We start from the raw sequence: 17,989 nt of genomic DNA on the forward strand, positions 1-17,989 counted from the left end.
GAGGGGCAGAGAGAGAGGGAGGGAGAGAATCCCAAGCAGGCTCTGCACTGTCAGCACAGAGTCTGATGCGGGGCTCGAACCCACAAAACTGTGAGATCATGACCTGAAACTGACAGTCGGGCAACACTCAACCGGCTGAGCCACCCAGGTACATCTTGCTTTCAGAAAAACATAGGTTTCCTGACATGTTCCTTTAAACAGAGAATGGGCTAGAATATAGAAGCATTTTTATTTGACTGAACAACCAATCAACCAAAGAATTGATTCTCTATTCAGCTAGCTGGGGAGGCTGGTTTAACAGGGTCATGGCCTGTAGGATACCCAGTGGCTTAGAAAAAGTCATCCACATGGGGGCAGCAGAGAGCACTGGTAAAGAACCCCAGGGATTTCTGAAACCTGCTGAAAATTCTAATCCATAAATACTGGGTAACATTGATAGCGCACTTACCATGGGCTAGGTCCTATGCTAACAGTTCATATATATTAACTTAATATAGTCACTAAAACAGTGACCTATGGGGTGGATGTTATATTTGCCCTTTTACAGAAGCTCAGAGAAGCAAAGGAACTTGCCCAAAGTCGTTATCAGTGAGTCAGAGCAGGGGAACGAGCAAAGGGAACAGGTTAAGGAGATTTTTACACAGGTCACTAGGATTCATGACTGGTTGTGGTCCCATTCAGAAGCCAGGAGATACTGGAGTTCTAGCTAAGGGCTTATAGTTAGGTTTGAAGTTCAAATGAAACTAGGAGCTAACAAGATGTCTGGCTGAAAAAGAATAACATGAACAGATTGCAGTTAACAGACCCAAGAACTAGAGAGAACTGTCAGGTCCACAAGTCGCTGAAGGGCCAACATTCAAGAGTAAAGCCCAGGCAGGGGTACAGGAATCAGAGTGGTCCCGGAAGAGTCAAGAGGATTTTTTTTTTTTTAATGTTTATTCATTTTTGAGAGAGACAGAGACAGAGACAGTGAGTGCATGCGCATTACAGGGCAGAGAGAGAGGGAGACACAGAATTGGAAGCAGGCTCCTGGCTCTGAGCTGTCAGCACAGAGCCCAGTGTGGGGCTCGATCCCATGAACCATGAGATCATGACCTAAGCTGAAGTCCGACGCTTAACTGAGTGAGCTGCGCAGGCGCCCCCGTGTTTTGTTTTGTTTTGAAGTTTATTTATTTTGAGAGAGAGCACAGGCAGGGGAGGGACAGAGAGAGAGGGAGAGAGAGAATCCCAAAAAGGTTCCGCACTGTCAGCACAGGGCCCAAAGTGGGGCTCAGACTCAGGACTGTCCGAGTTCGTGACCTGAGCTGAAACCAAGAGTCGGATGCTTAACTGACGAAGCCACCCAGGTGCCCCAGTTTCCCCAAATTTCTAGTGGAAGCAAGGAGGGGGTAGAAAGGGATCATAAAGCAAGAGACGAAGTTGTTGCTTTCACTGTAGAGATGACGGAGAGGTTAAGCCAAGGGGGAAATGGTTTAGCTATGGCTAACACAAAACCTTAATGTGTTCGAAACACTTTTTCAGGTGACAGGTGTGACAGTGCCCGTTTCCACACGGGTCTCTCTGCTTTAGCTCGTGTTTTTACAGTTCATCTCAGGAAATCTGCTCAGCTCTGATGTGGCCATTACGACCTCTTCAACACCTATTACATCTCAAGGCTTCATGTCGAGAGAGTGAACTTCCAAGGCTCCCCAAACAAAACATTCCTACAGATGCAGCCACCAATGGATTGACTAACTTAGGGACAGCCGGCCAGGCCCTGGGATTTGTAAAGCTCAGTTGTTAAGTTGAAGGGGAGCCCCAGCCCTCCCTTTCGTTGTCCATTCTGAGCTTAGAGGCACTGTGGTTTCTCCCCCGTAGGCTTCAATGGGCACACTGGACACCACACTATTGGAGAAGGCCGTCCTCGGCACGCCATTTCCTCTCTGATCCTCTCAATGCGGTTGCACTAAGTTTGGAGAGGACGGGTGGGCTCGTGGAGAGGCATTACTGCCATGACGTCCACATCACCAGCATGTCAAGCCACTTTCAGGATGTGGGTATGGAGAGAACGTGAGGTTAGTTTTAGTAGTAGACCTGTTTTTCTTTTGGGGGGGGGACTTACGTATTTGGGGGCACACACCCCCGACATCACAGCTACCTATGTCCTGATGAGTCTTCCTCGAGGGAAAGCGAGGGAGCAATCTATGAAGAAAATGAGGTGAGAGAGGAGGCTGTTTACAAAGGAGGAGTTCCCATGGGTTCAAGGGGGGAAATGAGTGGGGTTGAAATTTTTGGCTTTTTCTAAGGGAGACCTCTTCCCTTCGACCTTCTTTTTTTTGATAATGTTTCTTTTATTTCTGAGAGAGACAGAGCACGAGGGGGAGAGGAAAAGAGAGAGAGGGAGACACAGGACTGAAGCAGGCTCCAGGCTCTGAACTGAGCCAAAGTCGGATGCTTAACCGACTGAGCCACCCAGGTACCCCTCTTCTTTTTATTTTATTTTATTTTCTATTTTATTTATTTATTTATTTATTTATTTATTTATTTATAGACACAGAGAGAGACAGCATGAGCAGGGGAGGGGCAGAGAGAGGGAGACACAGAATCCAAGGCAGGCTCCAGGCCTTGAGCTGTCAGCACAGAGCCCAACGCGGGGCTTGAACTCACGGACCGCGAGATCATGACCTGAGCTGAAGTCGGCGGCCTAACCGACTGAGCCATCCAGGCGCCCCCCTTTCAACCTTCTAAAGTAGAGGCTGTTCATCTTCAGAGGATTGTGCTTTCATCATCTTGCTAAAACCCGTTCCCCCTTGAAGCTTCAGCCCTCCTGCTTTTTGAGGACTCCGAGCACCTATTCAGTAACCTCTGTCTGCCAATTCCCCTATCGTTCGGGGTGGTTTTAGGAAAATCCACGTGACCTCTAGTTAGTTCTTTTTCTTTTAATGAGTTGCCCCCGCCCCCCCCCCGCCCCCCAGTTACTTCTTGACTTGCTCAACTCCAGTCTATACCCCTACTTTCCTTATCTTCACCATTTCAGCAACACAGGGGTTTCTTTCTTTCTTCCTTTTTTTAAAGAGAGAATCCACTTCCAATTTTAAAAAAAAAAAAATTTTTTTTTCAACGTTTATTTATTTTGGGGGGGACAGAGAGAGACAGAGCATGAACGGGGGAGGGGCAGAGAGAGAGGGAGACACAGAATCGGAAACAGGCTCCAGGCTCCGAGCCATCAGCCCAGAGCCTGACGCGGGGCTCGAACTCACGGACCGCGAGATCGTAACCTGGCTGAAGTCGGACGCTTAACCGACTGCGCCGCCCAGGCGCCCCTCCACTTCCAATTTTAAGTAACCCCGACACCCCATGTGGGCTTGAACTCACAACCCTGAGACTCTTGAGTCGCATGCTCTACCCCCTGAGCCAGCCAGGTGCCCCAACACGGGTTTTTTCTGGAGGGCAGCTTCAGGGCCATGGCAAGGAACGGGAGAGGCAGCAATGCTGAGTGTGGAAACATGGGTGGTGTCAGAACCGGATTCTGAGATGGGGCTGGCAGCCATGATGCATAAGGGTGCAAAGCACAGGGATCAGATTCCACATATCTGGGGGAAGGTTCATGATCTGCACGTGACCTCTGTGCCAAGCTTCCAGAAAAAGTAGGCCTGGAACTAAAAGCACGTTTCCTGTTAGGTGCCTTCCTGAGGACATCTGACACTTTTAACAACCGTGATCCTCTTGAAACACTCACTCTCTTCCCTCCGGTTCTACAACAGTTATCACCCCATTTCTACTCTTTCTCATTGGCTGTTCCTCTTCAAAGATTCTCCGAGGGCTCTTTTTCTACTTGGACTTAAAAAAAATTTTCTTTTTTAATGTTTATTTTTGAGAGAGAGCAAGCAGAGAAGGGAGACAGAGAGAGGCAGACAGACAGAATCGGAAGCAGGCTCCAGGCTCTGAGCCGGCAGCACAGAGCCCCATGTGGGGCTCGAACCCACGAACCGTGAGATCATGACCTGAGCTGAAGTCAGACGCTCAACCAACTGAGCCCCCCAGGCGCCCCTCTACTTGTACCTTAAATGCTGGAATTCTCCCCAAAGCACTCTCCTTAGCCCTCTGCTGTTCTCTGGAGTTGACCCAAATCTACAGCTTCAACTGCCACTGAAATGTTCGTAATTCCGGATTTCTGACCTATATATCACTAAGTTTACAAAAAAAAGTAGTTTTCTGTAAAGACCACATATGTACATAGGAAAACAAATTCAAACAGTAAAGACGGATCTAAAATAAAAAGTATAAATTCCACCCTGCGCAGGCCCACACTCTTCATGGTCAATTTTTTAATGCCTGTGTAAATGCGCTGTGTGGATTCTTCTAGCATTGCTTTTTTTTCCCCAGGTAGTAATTTCCATTTAATTTACTTCTACTATTAGATCTGTATATTCAATCGCCATTGGTAGCTCTAGCCATCCCACAGGCAGCGAAAACTCCTTCCCTTTCTTTGGAATTCAGCCTCGGGCTACACTCGACTGCCAGCCCCCTTTTTTTACAGACGACACCTTGAGAAAACGGTCTACACTGTCCCTTTCCAGTCGCTCAATTCAACTTACTCTGGTTCCTATCCCACCACATCTCTGGAACAAGGTGCTTCAAAATTACTAAAGGCAATTTTGCAATACCCACTGGGTCACATTTTAGTCCACGTTTACCTAATCTCTTACGTTTATCACTTTGACCAGGTTCCCTGATACTTCTCTCCTGGATTCCTTCTTCCCCTCGTCTGCCCCTTCTCAACGCCCCCCTTTCCTGTTCTCTTCCCTCATCTCATTTTTCAGACGCAGACATCCCTCTCCAGGCCGTCTTATCCACTTCCCCGGCTTCAACAACTATCGACCTTCACACGCTCGCTCGCGCGCACGCACACCTCACACTTTTCCGTCGGGCTTCCAATCCACGTTACCGAATATTCAATGGTCTGATAGGCATCCCACAGGCACCGAAAACTCATTCTCTCCCCCAAAACAAAACAGAAAATGGCATCACTTTCCCCCAGTTGTCCAAGTCAGAGCACTGGGAAATAACCTCGGCCTCATCCCCATCCCCGATCTAGTTTTCTCCGCCTGCAGTCGCCCTTCTCTAGGGCGGACCACCCCCGTCTCCTGCCTGGGTAAAAAACTCCCCAACTGGTCTCCTTGCCTCTAACTTCGTTCCCTCCTATCCATTCTCCCTACTGCGACCAGCGATCTTTAAAAAATGCAAACACAATTGTTCCCTTCTCGGCCAAGACTCTTTGAATAAAATCACGGCCCTTCGGATAAAATCAACTAATTTACAAGGCCTTGCGCAATCGGCCCCTCCCATTCTCACAGGCCTCCTCTGTTACCTCTCCTTTAACCCACAGGCTGCTGACAGCTCCAGAACGTATCCGCCCCCCCCCCCCAGCCCCAATTCCCACCAGTCGAAGGTTCGGCTCTGGCGACACTTCCTTCAGGAAGCGGGCGCTTAAAAGGCAAATGCTCAAAGAATGAAATCCGAGGGGGCATCCGAGCAGCGCTCTCGGCTCCGGACTAAGGTTTACGGAAAGTCCGGATTTACCGGAAGTTCAGGGCAAAGGTCAAATCCCGATCGTGAACCTTTCCCGAAGTTCGCGGGGCAGTCCGACCCTTGCTAGATTCCGCCCTTATGAGTCATGGCTGCTAGTCCCAGTCTTTCGGTGGGTCTTGAAGTCGACGCCGGCCGGCTCCGGCGCCGCCAACGTCCTCACACTCGAGGACGCAACCCGCACTCCCTCCTCGTGACGGCCCTGAAGCCGCCGTCGGGAAGAACTTGCGTTGCCCGCTTGCCCCAAAGCAAGATGGCTGCCAGTCTCTAGTCTCTCGACCCAAAGTGAAGCTATCCACGCCCCGGTTAATGCCGCTGCCAGGCTGCCCACACCTAGCATGGCCACCCCGGCTCATGCCTCACTATGGTCTCGAAGCCGCCGCTAACCGGCCAGGTTCCGGGAGGCGCTGCTCCGGACGCGGCCGCCCACCCACCCACCCCCCCGCCTCCCCCGCGCCCGCGGCGGCGGCGGCGGCGGCGGCGGCCGGAGCCCGGATGCGGCGGCGTGCGACGGCACGGGAGGGCGGCGCGGATGGATCCAACATGGCGGCGCCGAGCCTGAGCCGAGAGTGAGGCGGCGGGGCGGCGGGGTGGGGAGGGGGAGGCGAGCGGGACGGGGCGGGGCCGGGCGGGGCCGCGGAGGGCTAGGGGAAGGAAAGTGGAGGGGGAGGCGGAGGCGACGTCCAGCCCGAGAACCTCGAGAGAGGGAGGTGACGGGACGCTGCGAGGTGGGGGAGGGGAGCGGCCGAGGGGGCGTGCGGGGGAGGTGGCAACTGTGGGAGAGAGCAGGGGCGAGGCGGGGGATTGGGCGCGGGGAGGGGCGTAAACAAGGGCCGGGCCGGGCCCGGCCGGGGGTGCTGGCGCGGCCGAGGTGGGAGTGAGGCTGCGATCCCGCCGGATTGAGGGCGGTGGGCGCGGGAGGGAGCGGCCGAGGGTGCGGAGGGGAAGAGGCTGGTGGCATGTGGTGGGAGGGACTGGACTCTGGAGAGCGGTCTCGGGAGGGGGTGGGAGAGGGTGAGGAGGGGACTTCAGACGTGTGGGGGGGGCGGTTTTGAAAGTGTGAAATTGGAGGTGGGAGGGGGAAGGGCCTAGGGGAGCTTTTGGGTGGAAAAGGAGAGCACGGAGATTGGGGGGAATGGAGAGCGTGGCGGTGTGACGAGGTAATGGGGAAAGTGAGAGACTAAGAGGAAAGTTTGGGAGGAAGGGGAATGGGCTGGGAGATAGGACAGTGGAGCTGCACGGGGGGATAGAGGTTGGGGGTTTCCCTTTCCCCGTGGAAAGGAAGAGAGAGCAGAGTTAAGCAGCCTCAGTTGCAACCAATTCTAATTGCCAGGCCTTTAGCTTTTAATAGGGTGGGAAGGGCAGAAGGGAATGGTTTGGAGAAATGGGGAATTGGGAGAATTAGGGAATTTGGAGAACGGATGAGGGTTCAAGTGGATTTGCTTTCCAGAGGCTCCCTGACTTACTGCTCCCTTGTTTTTCCTGGTTAGGGAAAGAAGGGAGAACGGGGAAGCCGGTGTCACCGCCACCGAAGTGTAGAAGGAGTAAAGGACTTTTCTAGTTTCTAGCAATTAGCAGTGTAAGAATGGGGAAACAGCCATGCTGGGTTGGAGCCCTACACGCCAGGGTGGAGGCTCTGGAAGTCTGAGAAAGGGAACAGAAAACAGGATGGCATCTGGGCAGCCTGGATAATTAAATGATTGCTTTAGTTTCCAGACTTTTTCTTTTCTTTTCTTTTCTTTTTTTTTTTTTTTTCTTCTGTTTAAGTGCTAAGAGGGAGGGGTCAGCGTTCACATATAGGAAAGGTTCCCTGGTGAAATGTAGATGTATCAGGGAGCCGGGCCTCAGTGGATATTTTGTTTTCACTGTGTGCAAAGGGAAAGGGTGAGGACAGAATTTGGAGGCTAGCTCTGGTCTGATAAGCGAAGGGATAGAAAGTGCCTTCTTTGGCTGTAATCATTTCCCTGTCTCCAGTTCTCCCTGAAGTTGAAAGTCAGTGTTAAAATGTAACAAAAATGTAACGAAATACGTGGGTCTCATAAGGCATTGAGGAGTCCGGTGAGAAGGTATCAGAGGATGATTGGTTTTCCCGCAAGTTGTTGAATTTGGGACCTTTCTTGCCATGAGCCACCCAGGCTGGAAATTCTGGGAGTTGGTATTGTTTCGTGAATTGGCCAGTAGAGCGTTAGGGAGGCCTGGGGACTTGGTTGGGAGTGAGTTCTCCTCTTTAGCTCACAGTGGATCATTTTAATCGAAATGGCTTTAGGTGTGTCTGTGTATTTTTGGAACTGGGACTAATTCTTTGGGCCTTTGATGTTTCAAAATCAGGCTTGAAAATTGACTCTTTCCCCCTCATTTGTTTTTGTTTTGCTGCTGGCCTCCAACCTTGTGCTAGGAAGAGACCTGGGAAATTAAGTTTCTTGCAAAGGTAAGTCTGGAACTTTTTATGTTGTTGTTGTTGTTGTTGTTGTTGTTGTTGTTGTTTTGAACAATGGAAGGGGATGGGAATGGCAAGAGAAATGCATTGGGGTTGAGCCCAGTAAGGGGTTCGAGGCCGGGGAACGTGTGTTTTCACCTACCCAGCTGAGTGCATAAGACCTGTTGCAGTCACTGTGTCTCTGGGTAACTGGAAATCGGTAGGAGGAAAAGGAGAGCAGAAATCAGGTGTTTGGGGGCAAGCCCCCAGCTTCGGTTTGTCATTATCTAGTCTTCTTGGTGAGCTCTGAGAGACACATTTTTTTTTTAACATACGGAACTAGTACTGTAGTACGGTGTCTCTGAATGTTACTCTTGGAGGGCTGCTGAGGCACCTCACCTTTGTCTTTTCGTTGCTCAGGGTTCCTGGAATCTTCCTTTTGAAAACATACTGTGTAATTCTGACTTCCAGATATTTGCTTACATTTTCCCTATCCCACCAGCAGGAAAGCTCTTTCTGCACTCTTCAGGCTTCTCCTTGCTGTTTTCATTCCAACTTTCAAGACCTCACTCTTTTAGTTCTTCCACATGACTTTCGTCCCTCAGGGCTTCGGCGAGAGTCAAATACCTCTAGCTCTACGAAAATACAGATGTCATCCTTGTTGCGATGATACCAGAGTTGCGTCTTCCTTTCAAGAGATCATTCTTTTTTGTTGCCTCCACGTGACTGTCCTCTAAGGGCTTCTGAGAGAGCCAAATACCTCAAAAAATACGGATGTCATTCCTGGTTGGGATGAGACTAGAGTTTGCCTGGAAGTGGAAACCAGATAGACAATTCTGTAGGTATATAGGCACGGCCTGTTGGCCCTGGGCTGGCTTGGGCCTCCCTAAAGAAAACAAACTAGCAAAAAACTACGGCTCCAGGAAATGCGGCAGTTCCTCGGAATAAAGAATTATTCTTGGGGCGCTGTAGCGGGGGGACCCCTGTTAGGTTCTCAAGTGGACTCGAAGCAGCCCGCGGGATCGGGACTCTCGTGGAGCGGAGCGTTTGGTCTGTTTCTTGTTATCTGGCAATATTTCAGATACCAGGACTCAGAAGGTCTCTTAATTCTGCTGTTTAGAGGGGCTACGTTCTCCTCACGACTCTGATATCTCTAGGATCTCTGTATAATTTAAGCTGTGTTCCCAAGCTTCACTGCCACAGAAAGCCGAGGATATTTTGGTTTAAGAGGAAGTTGGACATGTTCTTTGAGCACTGAAGTTAGGTCGATTCTTGGAACCCCATCTGGATTGCTAACTGAGTGAACTCACCATCCCAGATGATAATTAAGTGGAGGGGGGGGGTGCTGCGTATTAGCTTGCCCGTCAGCCTCCTGACAGTTCTCTCAAGGACACAGCCTTGGGAAACTCTAGCCTCTTCTACGTTTTGCTTCATAGAATAAGCAGGAGGTCTGATCAGCAGTCAAATAAGGAGGGGTCTGCAACTCTAGGTTCAGGACTTGAAAGGTGGCTGTGAGGCCTAAGGGCAGGATCCTTTTTGTTTGTCTTGCAGAGGATGGCATTTCTCTTCTCTTCACAGACGTCCAGGTTGAACTGGGTCACGTTCGACCTCCTGGGATGGGGCCGAAGAGAGTGTAGGCACCGCTCACCTGAATGGCAGCCGCAGGTGCTAGAGAAGCCAGGGTTGGAGTGGGTGGGACTCCTTCGGGTTCGTTGGACTTAGGAGTTTATAGTCTGTGTCTGACCGGCTTTGCTTTTCTTCTGAAATACTGCTCGATGGGTTTGGGTCAGAGGGACCCAATGGCTTCCGTCTCTAGATCTGGGGGGGAAGGTGACATACTGTCTCTCTTCTTTGGCCCCTTTGTGTCATGGTCCATCGAGAACAGGGTTTCTCATCCTCAGCATTATTGACATTTGGGGCTGGATAATTCTTTGTTGTGGGGGCTCTTCTGGGCATTCTAAGATGTTTAGAGACATCCGTGGCCTCTACTCACTGCATGCCACTGGCACAGTCCTTTACCCCTTCCAGTCATAACAGTCTGAAATGTCTCCAGACATCGCCAGATGTCCGGGGGGGGGGGGGGGCGGACAGCGTCCTCCGTGGTTGAGAACCACTGACCTAGAAGCGCTGATAATTCCTGGCACTTTGAATGATCCAGCCTGGGGTCTAGGACTTAAGGTGGCTGTTTCTTCCCTCCTATCTAGGGAGTTAACCCTCAGAGGACTGAGGTCTATTACAGAATTGCATCCATTGATATATAATAATTAGGACCATAATGCTTTCCTGCATTTTGCCTCATTTTCCAGGGGCGAGGTATGTAGGGACCATATTTCTTCATTTCCGGGGACTTAAAGTCAGAACACTTTGAATTAGGGAGCTCTCTAGCAACCTGCTCTTAGGATTGGTTGAATGTGAAACCTGCCCATCTGCTTTTTCTGAGATCCTCATAATCAGCAGCTGGCCAAGAGGAACAGGTGGGACAGGGAACAGGGAGACGCCTAAGGAGGCTCGGTTTTCTCATGTTGCCTGCTATGAGCAAGGAGTTACTTTCCTTCAGCACCCCCCCCACCCCGCCCCCATTTGTACCCAGTAAGTACAACAGGTGAGAGGAAGATACAGAGAAAACTACCCTGTAGTTGGGTAGCTGTTTTCCCAGCTGTTCCCATGCTCAGCAGGCGAGTGGGGGGTGGGGGGCATCTGGGCTCTCCTAAGGAGCTGTGAGCCATATTTCTTGTCCGTATATCAAACCCATGTCTGGGGGCTAAGTGAGTGCGGAATGGAGCTCCCCTTTTCTTATGGGTATGAGTCTCTGCTTCCCTTTTAGGTTCTTGAGGAAGGGAGGATTGGGTTCACTTACTCTGCAGTTTTCTAAGACCCCATCAACTTGGCTCTTTGGAAGTGGCTTATTTTATTCTCTCTCTCTTTTAAACTTTATTTATTTTGCGAGAGAGAGCGTACACACACCACTGTGAGCACGGGAGAGGCAGAGAGAATCCCAAGCAGGTTCCATCCTGTCAGCACAGAGCCTGACCCGGGGCTTGATCAAACCGTGGGATCATGACCTGACCTGAAATCCAGAGTCGGACGGTCACTTAACTGACTGAGCCACCCTGGCGCGCCTTATTCTCTTTTGTAACTTAGCCTCAGTGTCTCGGTGTATAAAACGGGACCACCAACCTTCTTGCTTAGTAGGGTGCCGTGGTATGGGTGGTTCCACACAGTGTAGGGGAGGCTACGGCTAGCTAGAGTGTATGCGTGGTAACCAGGCTGTGTGTATCTGTTTTTGTTTTTTTTTTTAATTTTTAAATTTATTTTTGAGAGAGAGAGACACAGAGTGCAAGTGGGGGAGAGGTGGAGAGAGAAGGAGACACAGAATCCGAAGCAGGCTCCAGGCTCCGAGCTGTCAGCACAGAGCCCGACGTGGGGCTCGACCCCACGAACTGCAAGCTCTTGACCTGAACTGAAGTCAGATGCTCAACCGACTGAGCCACCCAGGCGCCCCTGTGTGGGTTTGTTTCTTAATTGATGCTGCTTTTGATGATCTCTTGGAGACTAAGCTCGGTTCAGTAGGTTGTGAGTACTGTGTACCAACCTCTATGCATTGCTAGGCACTGAGAATATAAAGGTGAATGTGACTTAGTCCATGTCCACGAGTTGCTTAAGATGGGCTGGGGTGATAAATACACAAATGGGGTTTAAAAGAAATACACATGATGTTGCATAGGAGCACAGAAGAGGATTACGTATCCCAGCATGGAGGTGTGGAGAATGAATTTGAAGATGGTATCTGAGCTGACTCGTAAAGGACGAGTAGGAGTTAGCCATGTGGAAAAGAGGAGTGGTATAGGGGGGTAGGGTACAGAGAAGGGAGAGGGGCACTCAGGCAATGGCAGTAGCCTGAAGAAAGGGACAGAGAAATGAACTGCCTGCTGTATGTGAGTTATAAACAAACTGATAATGGTAGAGAATCAAAAGTGGGTTATGAGGTTGAAAAGGTAGGCAGGGCCTGATCTCCGGCGGCTTGGTGTGTGGTGTGAGGAGTCTGGAGTGTTCTAGGTAAGGAGGGGGCTGTAGATAGGTCTTAAGCAGAAAAGTGATGTGGTCAGTTGTGCATTTTATTTTTAAAAATGTGGGTTTTTTTAATGTTTTTATTTATTTTTGAGACAGAGCGTGAGCAGAGGAGGGGCAGAGAGAGAGGGAGACACAATCTGAAGCAGGCTCCAGGCTCTGAGCTGTCAGCACAGAGCCTGATGCAGGGCTCGAACTCACGGACTGTGAGATCATGACCTGAGCTGAAGTTGGATGCTTAACCGACTGAGCCACCCAGGCGCCCCCAAAAAATGTTTTTTTCAATGTTTATGTTTGAGAGAGAGAGAGAGAGACAGAGCATGAGTGGGAGAGAGGCAGAGAGAAACAGAGACACAGAATCCAAAGCAGGTTCCAGGCTCTGAGCTGTCCGCATGAGCCTGACACAGGGCTCAAAGTCACAGACTGCAAGATCATGACCTGAGCTGAAGTCGGACGCTTACCCGACTGAGCCACCCAGGCACTCCTCAGTTGTGCGTTTTAGGTAGCGAATTCAGCCGGATATGAGGGATGGACTTAGGTGGGTTAAGACTGGTGGGAGGGGAGCCCTCAAGAGGCTGTTGCCATAGTCCAAGTGAGGGGTCATCAGGACCTGAAGCAGGGCAGTGGCGGTGGAGGTGATTGGAGACATATTTAGAAGTGGCTTCAGTAGGAATATTTAATGGATCAGGTGATTGGAGCTGTGGTTTGGTGGAACAGTATTGGGCAGCACGGGTATGTGACAAGTGTGGATGTGGAAGCCTGTGGACTTCAGGCTTGGTCACAGGTCATTGACATTACCCAGCTTGATGCTGAAACTTGGTGAACCAAACGCTGAATTATGGGGGCGCCTGGGGGACCCAGTCGGGTGAGCGTCTGACTCGATTTTGGCTCAGGTCACGATCACGACTGTGAGATTAAACCCCGCGTCAGGCTCTTTGCTGAGCGTGGAGCCTGCTTGGGATTCTCTGTCTCCCTCTCTGCCCCCTCTCCTCGTTCTCTCTCTCTCGTGCTCTCTCTCTTCCAAAATAAATAAATATTAAAAAAAAAACCCACAATGCCAAATTATAGAACGAGTGTCGGCTGCTGTGGGTCATTGCGAGGGGGTGGGGAAATGACAACTACGAGGAAGGAGTAGAAGGGGCATATATCCAAATGGTGCGTGAACATCATTGGTAAGTTCACCTGGCACAGGAGGGTCACGAGCGTGCTCAACGTAGTAACGTTCGTTGATGTAAATCCATGAGTTTGGGTGCACATTATTGGTTAGCCTCCTGTGCAGTTAGGCTTTTGAACTTGGTTGGATTGCAGGAAGTATGAGGATAAGGTTGGGGGAGGGGGTGGCTCTGGGCTGTAGAGGTCAGGGGTGCTTATCTCTTTGAAATCTCTTTCACAATCATTGCCCCAGCAGTTTCACATGTATTTTCTAATTGGATTCTTAACAAGTCTGAGGAGTAGCTTCTTTCCTTCATGTTTTGTAGATGGGGGACAGTGCGACTTTGAAGTGAGGTGACTTGCCTGAAGTCACACAGCTACACAGCTAGCTTGTTAATGATACAGGCAGAATGAAAACTAGGTCTTATCTAAAGATTCTCAGTTTCCCTACTGTCCGTCTGTAGGTTTGTCTCCTGCAGCTTCCATATTAGTTAAGGGCGAATTCTTGGGGCGCCTGGGTGGCTCAGTGGGTTAAGCATCTGACTTCATCTCTGGTCACGATCTCACAGTTTGTGAGTTCGAGCCCCGCGTCGGGCTCTGTGCTGACAGCTCAGAGCCTGGAGCCTGATTCTGCGTCTCCCTCTCTCTCTGACCCTCCTTGGCTCACACTCTGTCTCTCTCTCTCAAAAATAAATAAACATTAAAAAAAGAAAGTGAATGGGGCGCCTGGGTGGCGCAGTCGGTTAAGCGTCCGACTTCAGCCAGGTCACGATCTCGCGGTCCGGGAGTTCGAGCCCCGCGTCAGGCTCTGGGCTGATGGCTCAGAGCCTGGAGCCTGTTTCCGATTCTGTGTCTCCCTCTCTCTCTGCCCCTCCCCCGTTCATGCTCTGTCTCTCTCTGTCCCAAAAATAAATAAACGTTGAAAAAAATTTAAAAAAAGAAAGTGAATTCTTTACTTTCCTCGGGATTGCCTATCTTTAAGAGGTGAGATGGTTGGGGGTAGGAGGGAGAGCACAAAGGGACCAAAAGCAGTATTTGGGGGGCAGGGGAAGAATCGGGGTAACCTCTAACAGCAATTCCTACTGAGTCTGCAGCCTGAAGTTGCATATAACACTCTCAGGGAATGCGACCCTGTCTCTTTACCGTTGGATGTGGAGAGCTCTGGGCTTTATTTTGCAATAATCACTTTTTAAAACGTGATAAACCCTCAGTGTTGCCGTGCGCCAGGCACGGCGTTAGGCACTGGGGGTTCGGGAGCGAACAAGACCAGTTCTTCCACCGGGTGGCTCACAGGCTCTGTTTCCTCGTCCCTGCAGTGTAGCGGGGCCCGCGGCCGCCGAGCGGGGACTCTGGACCGCGCCGCGCACCTGAGCCCCCGGCATGGCGGGCCTGAAGCGGCGGGCCGGCCAGGTGTGGCCCGAAGAACGCGGCGAGCAGGAGCACGGGCTCTATAGCCTGCACCGCATGTTTGACATCGTGGGCGCCCACCTGACACACAGGGACGTGCGCGTCCTTTCCTTCCTCTTTGTCGATGTCATCGATGACCACGAGCGTGGCCTCATCCGAAACGGACGTGACTTCTTGCTGGCGTTGGAGCGCCAGGGCCGCTGTGACGAGAGTAACTTCCGCCAGGTGCTGCAGCTGCTGCGTATCATCACTCGCCACGACCTGCTGCCCTACGTCACCCTCAAGAGGAGACGGGCCGGTGAGGGTGCACGAGGGGCCAGACCACAGGGCCCGGGGACCAGTCGTGGGAGGCCTGGAGCCGGCAGCACAGGAGCCCGGGTGGGAGGAGGCGATGACCCTGGGGGCTACCTAGGAGGAGTTAGGAGGCCCGTGGGAGGGTTGGACCGGGGGCGGGGGGTGCATCTTTTCCTGAAGGACCCCCTCCCCTCCTATAGTGTGCCCCGATCTTGTAGACAAGTATCTGGAGGAGACGTCAATTCGCTACGTGACCCCCAGAGCCCTCAGCGATCCAGAACCGAGGCCTCCCCAATCCCCTAAAACAGGTAAGAAGATAGGAACTCCTCTGAATTTTCCTGGCTGGCTCGGTCAGCGGAGCATGCACTCTTGACCTTGGGGTTGTGAGGTCAAGTCCCATTTTGGGAATTGCGCTCACTTAAAAAAAAAAAAAAGAAGACCCTAAACTCGTCATTTTTCCAGCCTCGCCAGCCTGCATGAAAGGGCACTGGGTCTCTCTCACCCCCGCTCCCCCCAGCATCTAGCCCTATAAAAATTAGGTGAGGTGTTAATGCTTCACCTGCGTCCTGTGATTGTCCCCACATCGTGCGTCCTCTTTTCAGATCCCCTTTTCAGGTCCCGTAGGCTTTTAGTGCTCAGTCTTAAGTGATTCCTTCCTCATTCCAAGAGATCGGTTTGTATTTCTACTTTTCCCCTACTATGCTTTTTCCCCTTTTCCCCTCTGGCCAGTGCCTCCCCACTATCCTGTGGTGTGCTGCCCCACTTCGGGCCCTCAGATGTGTAGCAAGCGGCCAGCTCGAGGGAGAGCCACACTCGGGAGCCAGCGAAAACGCCGGAAGTCAGTAACACCAGATCCCAAGGAAAAGCAGACATGTGGTGAGGACGTTTAAGGGTTCTGGAGGTGGAGCAGATGGGAGGGGGAAATACAGAGAAGTGCTGAGACCCTGGGCAGTTTATGCTGTTTAGTGCCAGGCTCGCATTGAATGGGTGAATGATTTAGTGGGATTGAACGGCCTCATCTGTGGGGGGAGAATTCCTCTGTCTTTGTGGCAGAGTCCAATTCATGTCTTTCTAGTTAATACGAGATCAAAGGGATGCTGTTACAACATCCTTATTGTAGGATGGACCAAGTTTTGATCGAATACTAAAATGAACTCGTGTGCCTGGGGGCGCCTGGGTGGCTTAGTCGGTTAAGCCTTGGACTTTGGCTCAGGTCATGATCTCAAGGTTCATGGGTTTGAGCCCCGGCGTCGGGCTCTGTGCTGACAGCTTAGAGCCTGGAGCCTGCTTTGAGTTCTGTGTGTGTGTGTGTGTGTGTGTGTGTGTGTGTGTCTCTCTGCCCCTCCCCCACTCATGCTCTTTCTCTCTCAAAAATAAATAAAGCATTTAAAAAATATATTTAAAACAAAATGAAAACAATTAAATGAACTTGTGCCTGTTAGGAACATACTGCCTAGAAGCAGGGTGCTTCTTGTGAGGGATGGCAGTGATCTGGCCTGGGCCTGGCCCGTTTAAAGGAAACTCGTGTGTTCAGGCGAGGATTTCAGAGGTGCTTGGAAAAGAACTGGTCCCGGGGGAGAGGTAGGAAAGCTGTCAGGTGACGCTCCCAGCTCTGCTCCTCCACTGGTCTTCCAGCCTCCCGCGCCCGCTTGTCCGCGCCCCCTCCGCAACCGCTTGTGCGTGTCTTCTCTTGCCCACAGACATCAGACTGCGGGTTCGGGCCGAATACTGCCAGCACGAGACCGCTCTGCAAGGCAACGTGTTCTCGAACAAGCAGGACCCACTGGAGCGGCAGTTTGAGCGCTTCAACCAGGCCAACACCATCCTCAAGTCCCGGGACCTGGGCTCCATCATCTGTGACATCAAGTTCTCCGAGCTCACCTACCTCGACGCCTTCTGGCGCGACTACATCAACGGCTCGCTACTAGAGGCGCTCAAAGGTGTCTTTATCACAGACTCCCTCAAGCAGGCTGTGGGCCACGAAGCCATCAAGCTGCTGGTGAATGTGGACGAGGAGGACTACGAGCTGGGCCGGCAGAAACTCCTGAGGAACTTGATGCTGCAGGCACTGCCCTGACCTTTCCCCTCTCACCTCTCACCTCTCGGGGGACTGCTCCCCCCGCCCACCTCTGGAGCTCACATACTGTTCTGGGGTTTGTTCTCTACCCTTCCGACCAATCACACCCCTGCCTTTTTTTTTTTTTTTTTTTTAAAGGAAAAGACAAAGGAAAATGGAAGCGGTGTTCCCCACCCCTCCCTGCACCCACGTGCCTGGGCCTCCCCTCTGTTTCCCTTTCCCACGTCCCCTCCTCCTGATGTGCGTCTACAGCCACCTTGCCACTGAGCCGTAAGACAAACGTAGAGGGAGAAGCAAAGTCTATAGAACATAGTCTTTGTAGGGGATCGAAGTGAACACTGCTTCCGGGTGCATTGCGGGGTCATCAGTACTTCTGGCTTTCTGAGGGCTCTTAAATTTTGTCTGCAAAAACCAAAGGGCTGAGTGAGGGAGCTGTGTGGAAGGTGGGACTCTGAAGCGTATTTTGGAAACTAATCACCACCCTCTCCCAAATTATAGAATTTTTAAAAAACAAAGAAGCTGTGGCCCTTTCCACTCTCTGCCGGCCTCTGGTGCTGCTCCTCTCTGCCTCGTTTTCCTCCATTCCATGGCTTGAAACCTCTGCCTGGTGTGGCGCCTTCCTTTTCCCCCTTTGGTCAAACCCTCCGAAAGGGAGTCTGAGGTAAGAGGACTAGGCCAGCCTAGTTCCCTGCTCCCGCACAGGGCGGATGGCAAAGGGGTTGCTGATAAAAATACACTCCCCCTGGAAAGGGGAAGGGGGAGTGTGAGACTTCCCTTCCATGTTCAAGTGAAAATAAATCATGTACCCTGCAGCCCTTTCCCCTTTGCTTTCTTCTGGCTTGGGCGAAGGGCAGTCTAGGTGAAAGCGAAGTCATTCAGTACCCACCCCTCTCCCCTTTTTCCTCCCCCACTCTCTACCCCACTCCCACGCTCAAGCTTGGGAGCGTGGGGCCGGGACATGCACTGAGTGTCGCACTTTGATCGGGGCAGGGAGGCTTGTCGAAGGA

At 51.5% G+C, this 17,989-nt stretch overlaps 1 protein-coding gene across 2 annotated transcripts; it reads left to right on the forward strand.

The window, feature by feature from the left end:
- Window positions 1-6,036: 6,036 nt before the first annotated feature.
- On the forward strand, window positions 6,037-17,794 carry DEDD (death effector domain containing). Of its 2 annotated transcripts, none has more exons than XM_047092737.1 (6): window positions 6,037-6,137; window positions 7,964-7,996; window positions 14,521-14,909; window positions 15,106-15,213; window positions 15,635-15,781; window positions 16,606-17,794. In XM_047092737.1, exons 3-6 carry the CDS (start codon window positions 14,585-14,587, stop codon window positions 16,980-16,982), a joined length of 957 nt encoding a protein of 318 aa, XP_046948693.1. In that variant the 5' UTR covers window positions 6,037-6,137; window positions 7,964-7,996; window positions 14,521-14,584; the 3' UTR covers window positions 16,983-17,794. The 2 variants fall into 2 exon arrangements, with proteins under 2 accessions (XP_046948693.1, XP_046948694.1); XM_047092738.1 differs by lacking the exon at window positions 6,037-6,137 and adding an exon at window positions 6,236-6,296.
- Window positions 17,795-17,989: the final 195 nt, after the last annotated feature.

The sequence above is a fragment of the Lynx rufus genome, unplaced genomic scaffold (assembly GCF_022079265.1).
Source record: "Lynx rufus isolate CCGP_SWC_20201006 ecotype Redwood Valley unplaced genomic scaffold, mLynRuf1.p SCAF_31, whole genome shotgun sequence".
NCBI lineage: Eukaryota > Metazoa > Chordata > Mammalia > Carnivora > Felidae > Lynx > Lynx rufus.

Excerpts from the sequence above, each read along its gene's own strand:
- DEDD (XM_047092737.1), top strand. The coding sequence starts at position 14,585 with ATGGCGGGCCTGAAGCGGCGGGCCGGCCAGGTGTGGCCCGAAGAACGC. Across the intron at positions 14,910-15,105 it reads CCTCAAGAGGAGACGGGCCG|TGTGCCCCGATCTTGTAGAC; the intron begins GTGAGGGTGCAC and ends CCCCTCCTATAG. Across the intron at positions 15,782-16,605 it reads CAAGGAAAAGCAGACATGTG|ACATCAGACTGCGGGTTCGG; the intron begins GTGAGGACGTTT and ends TCTTGCCCACAG.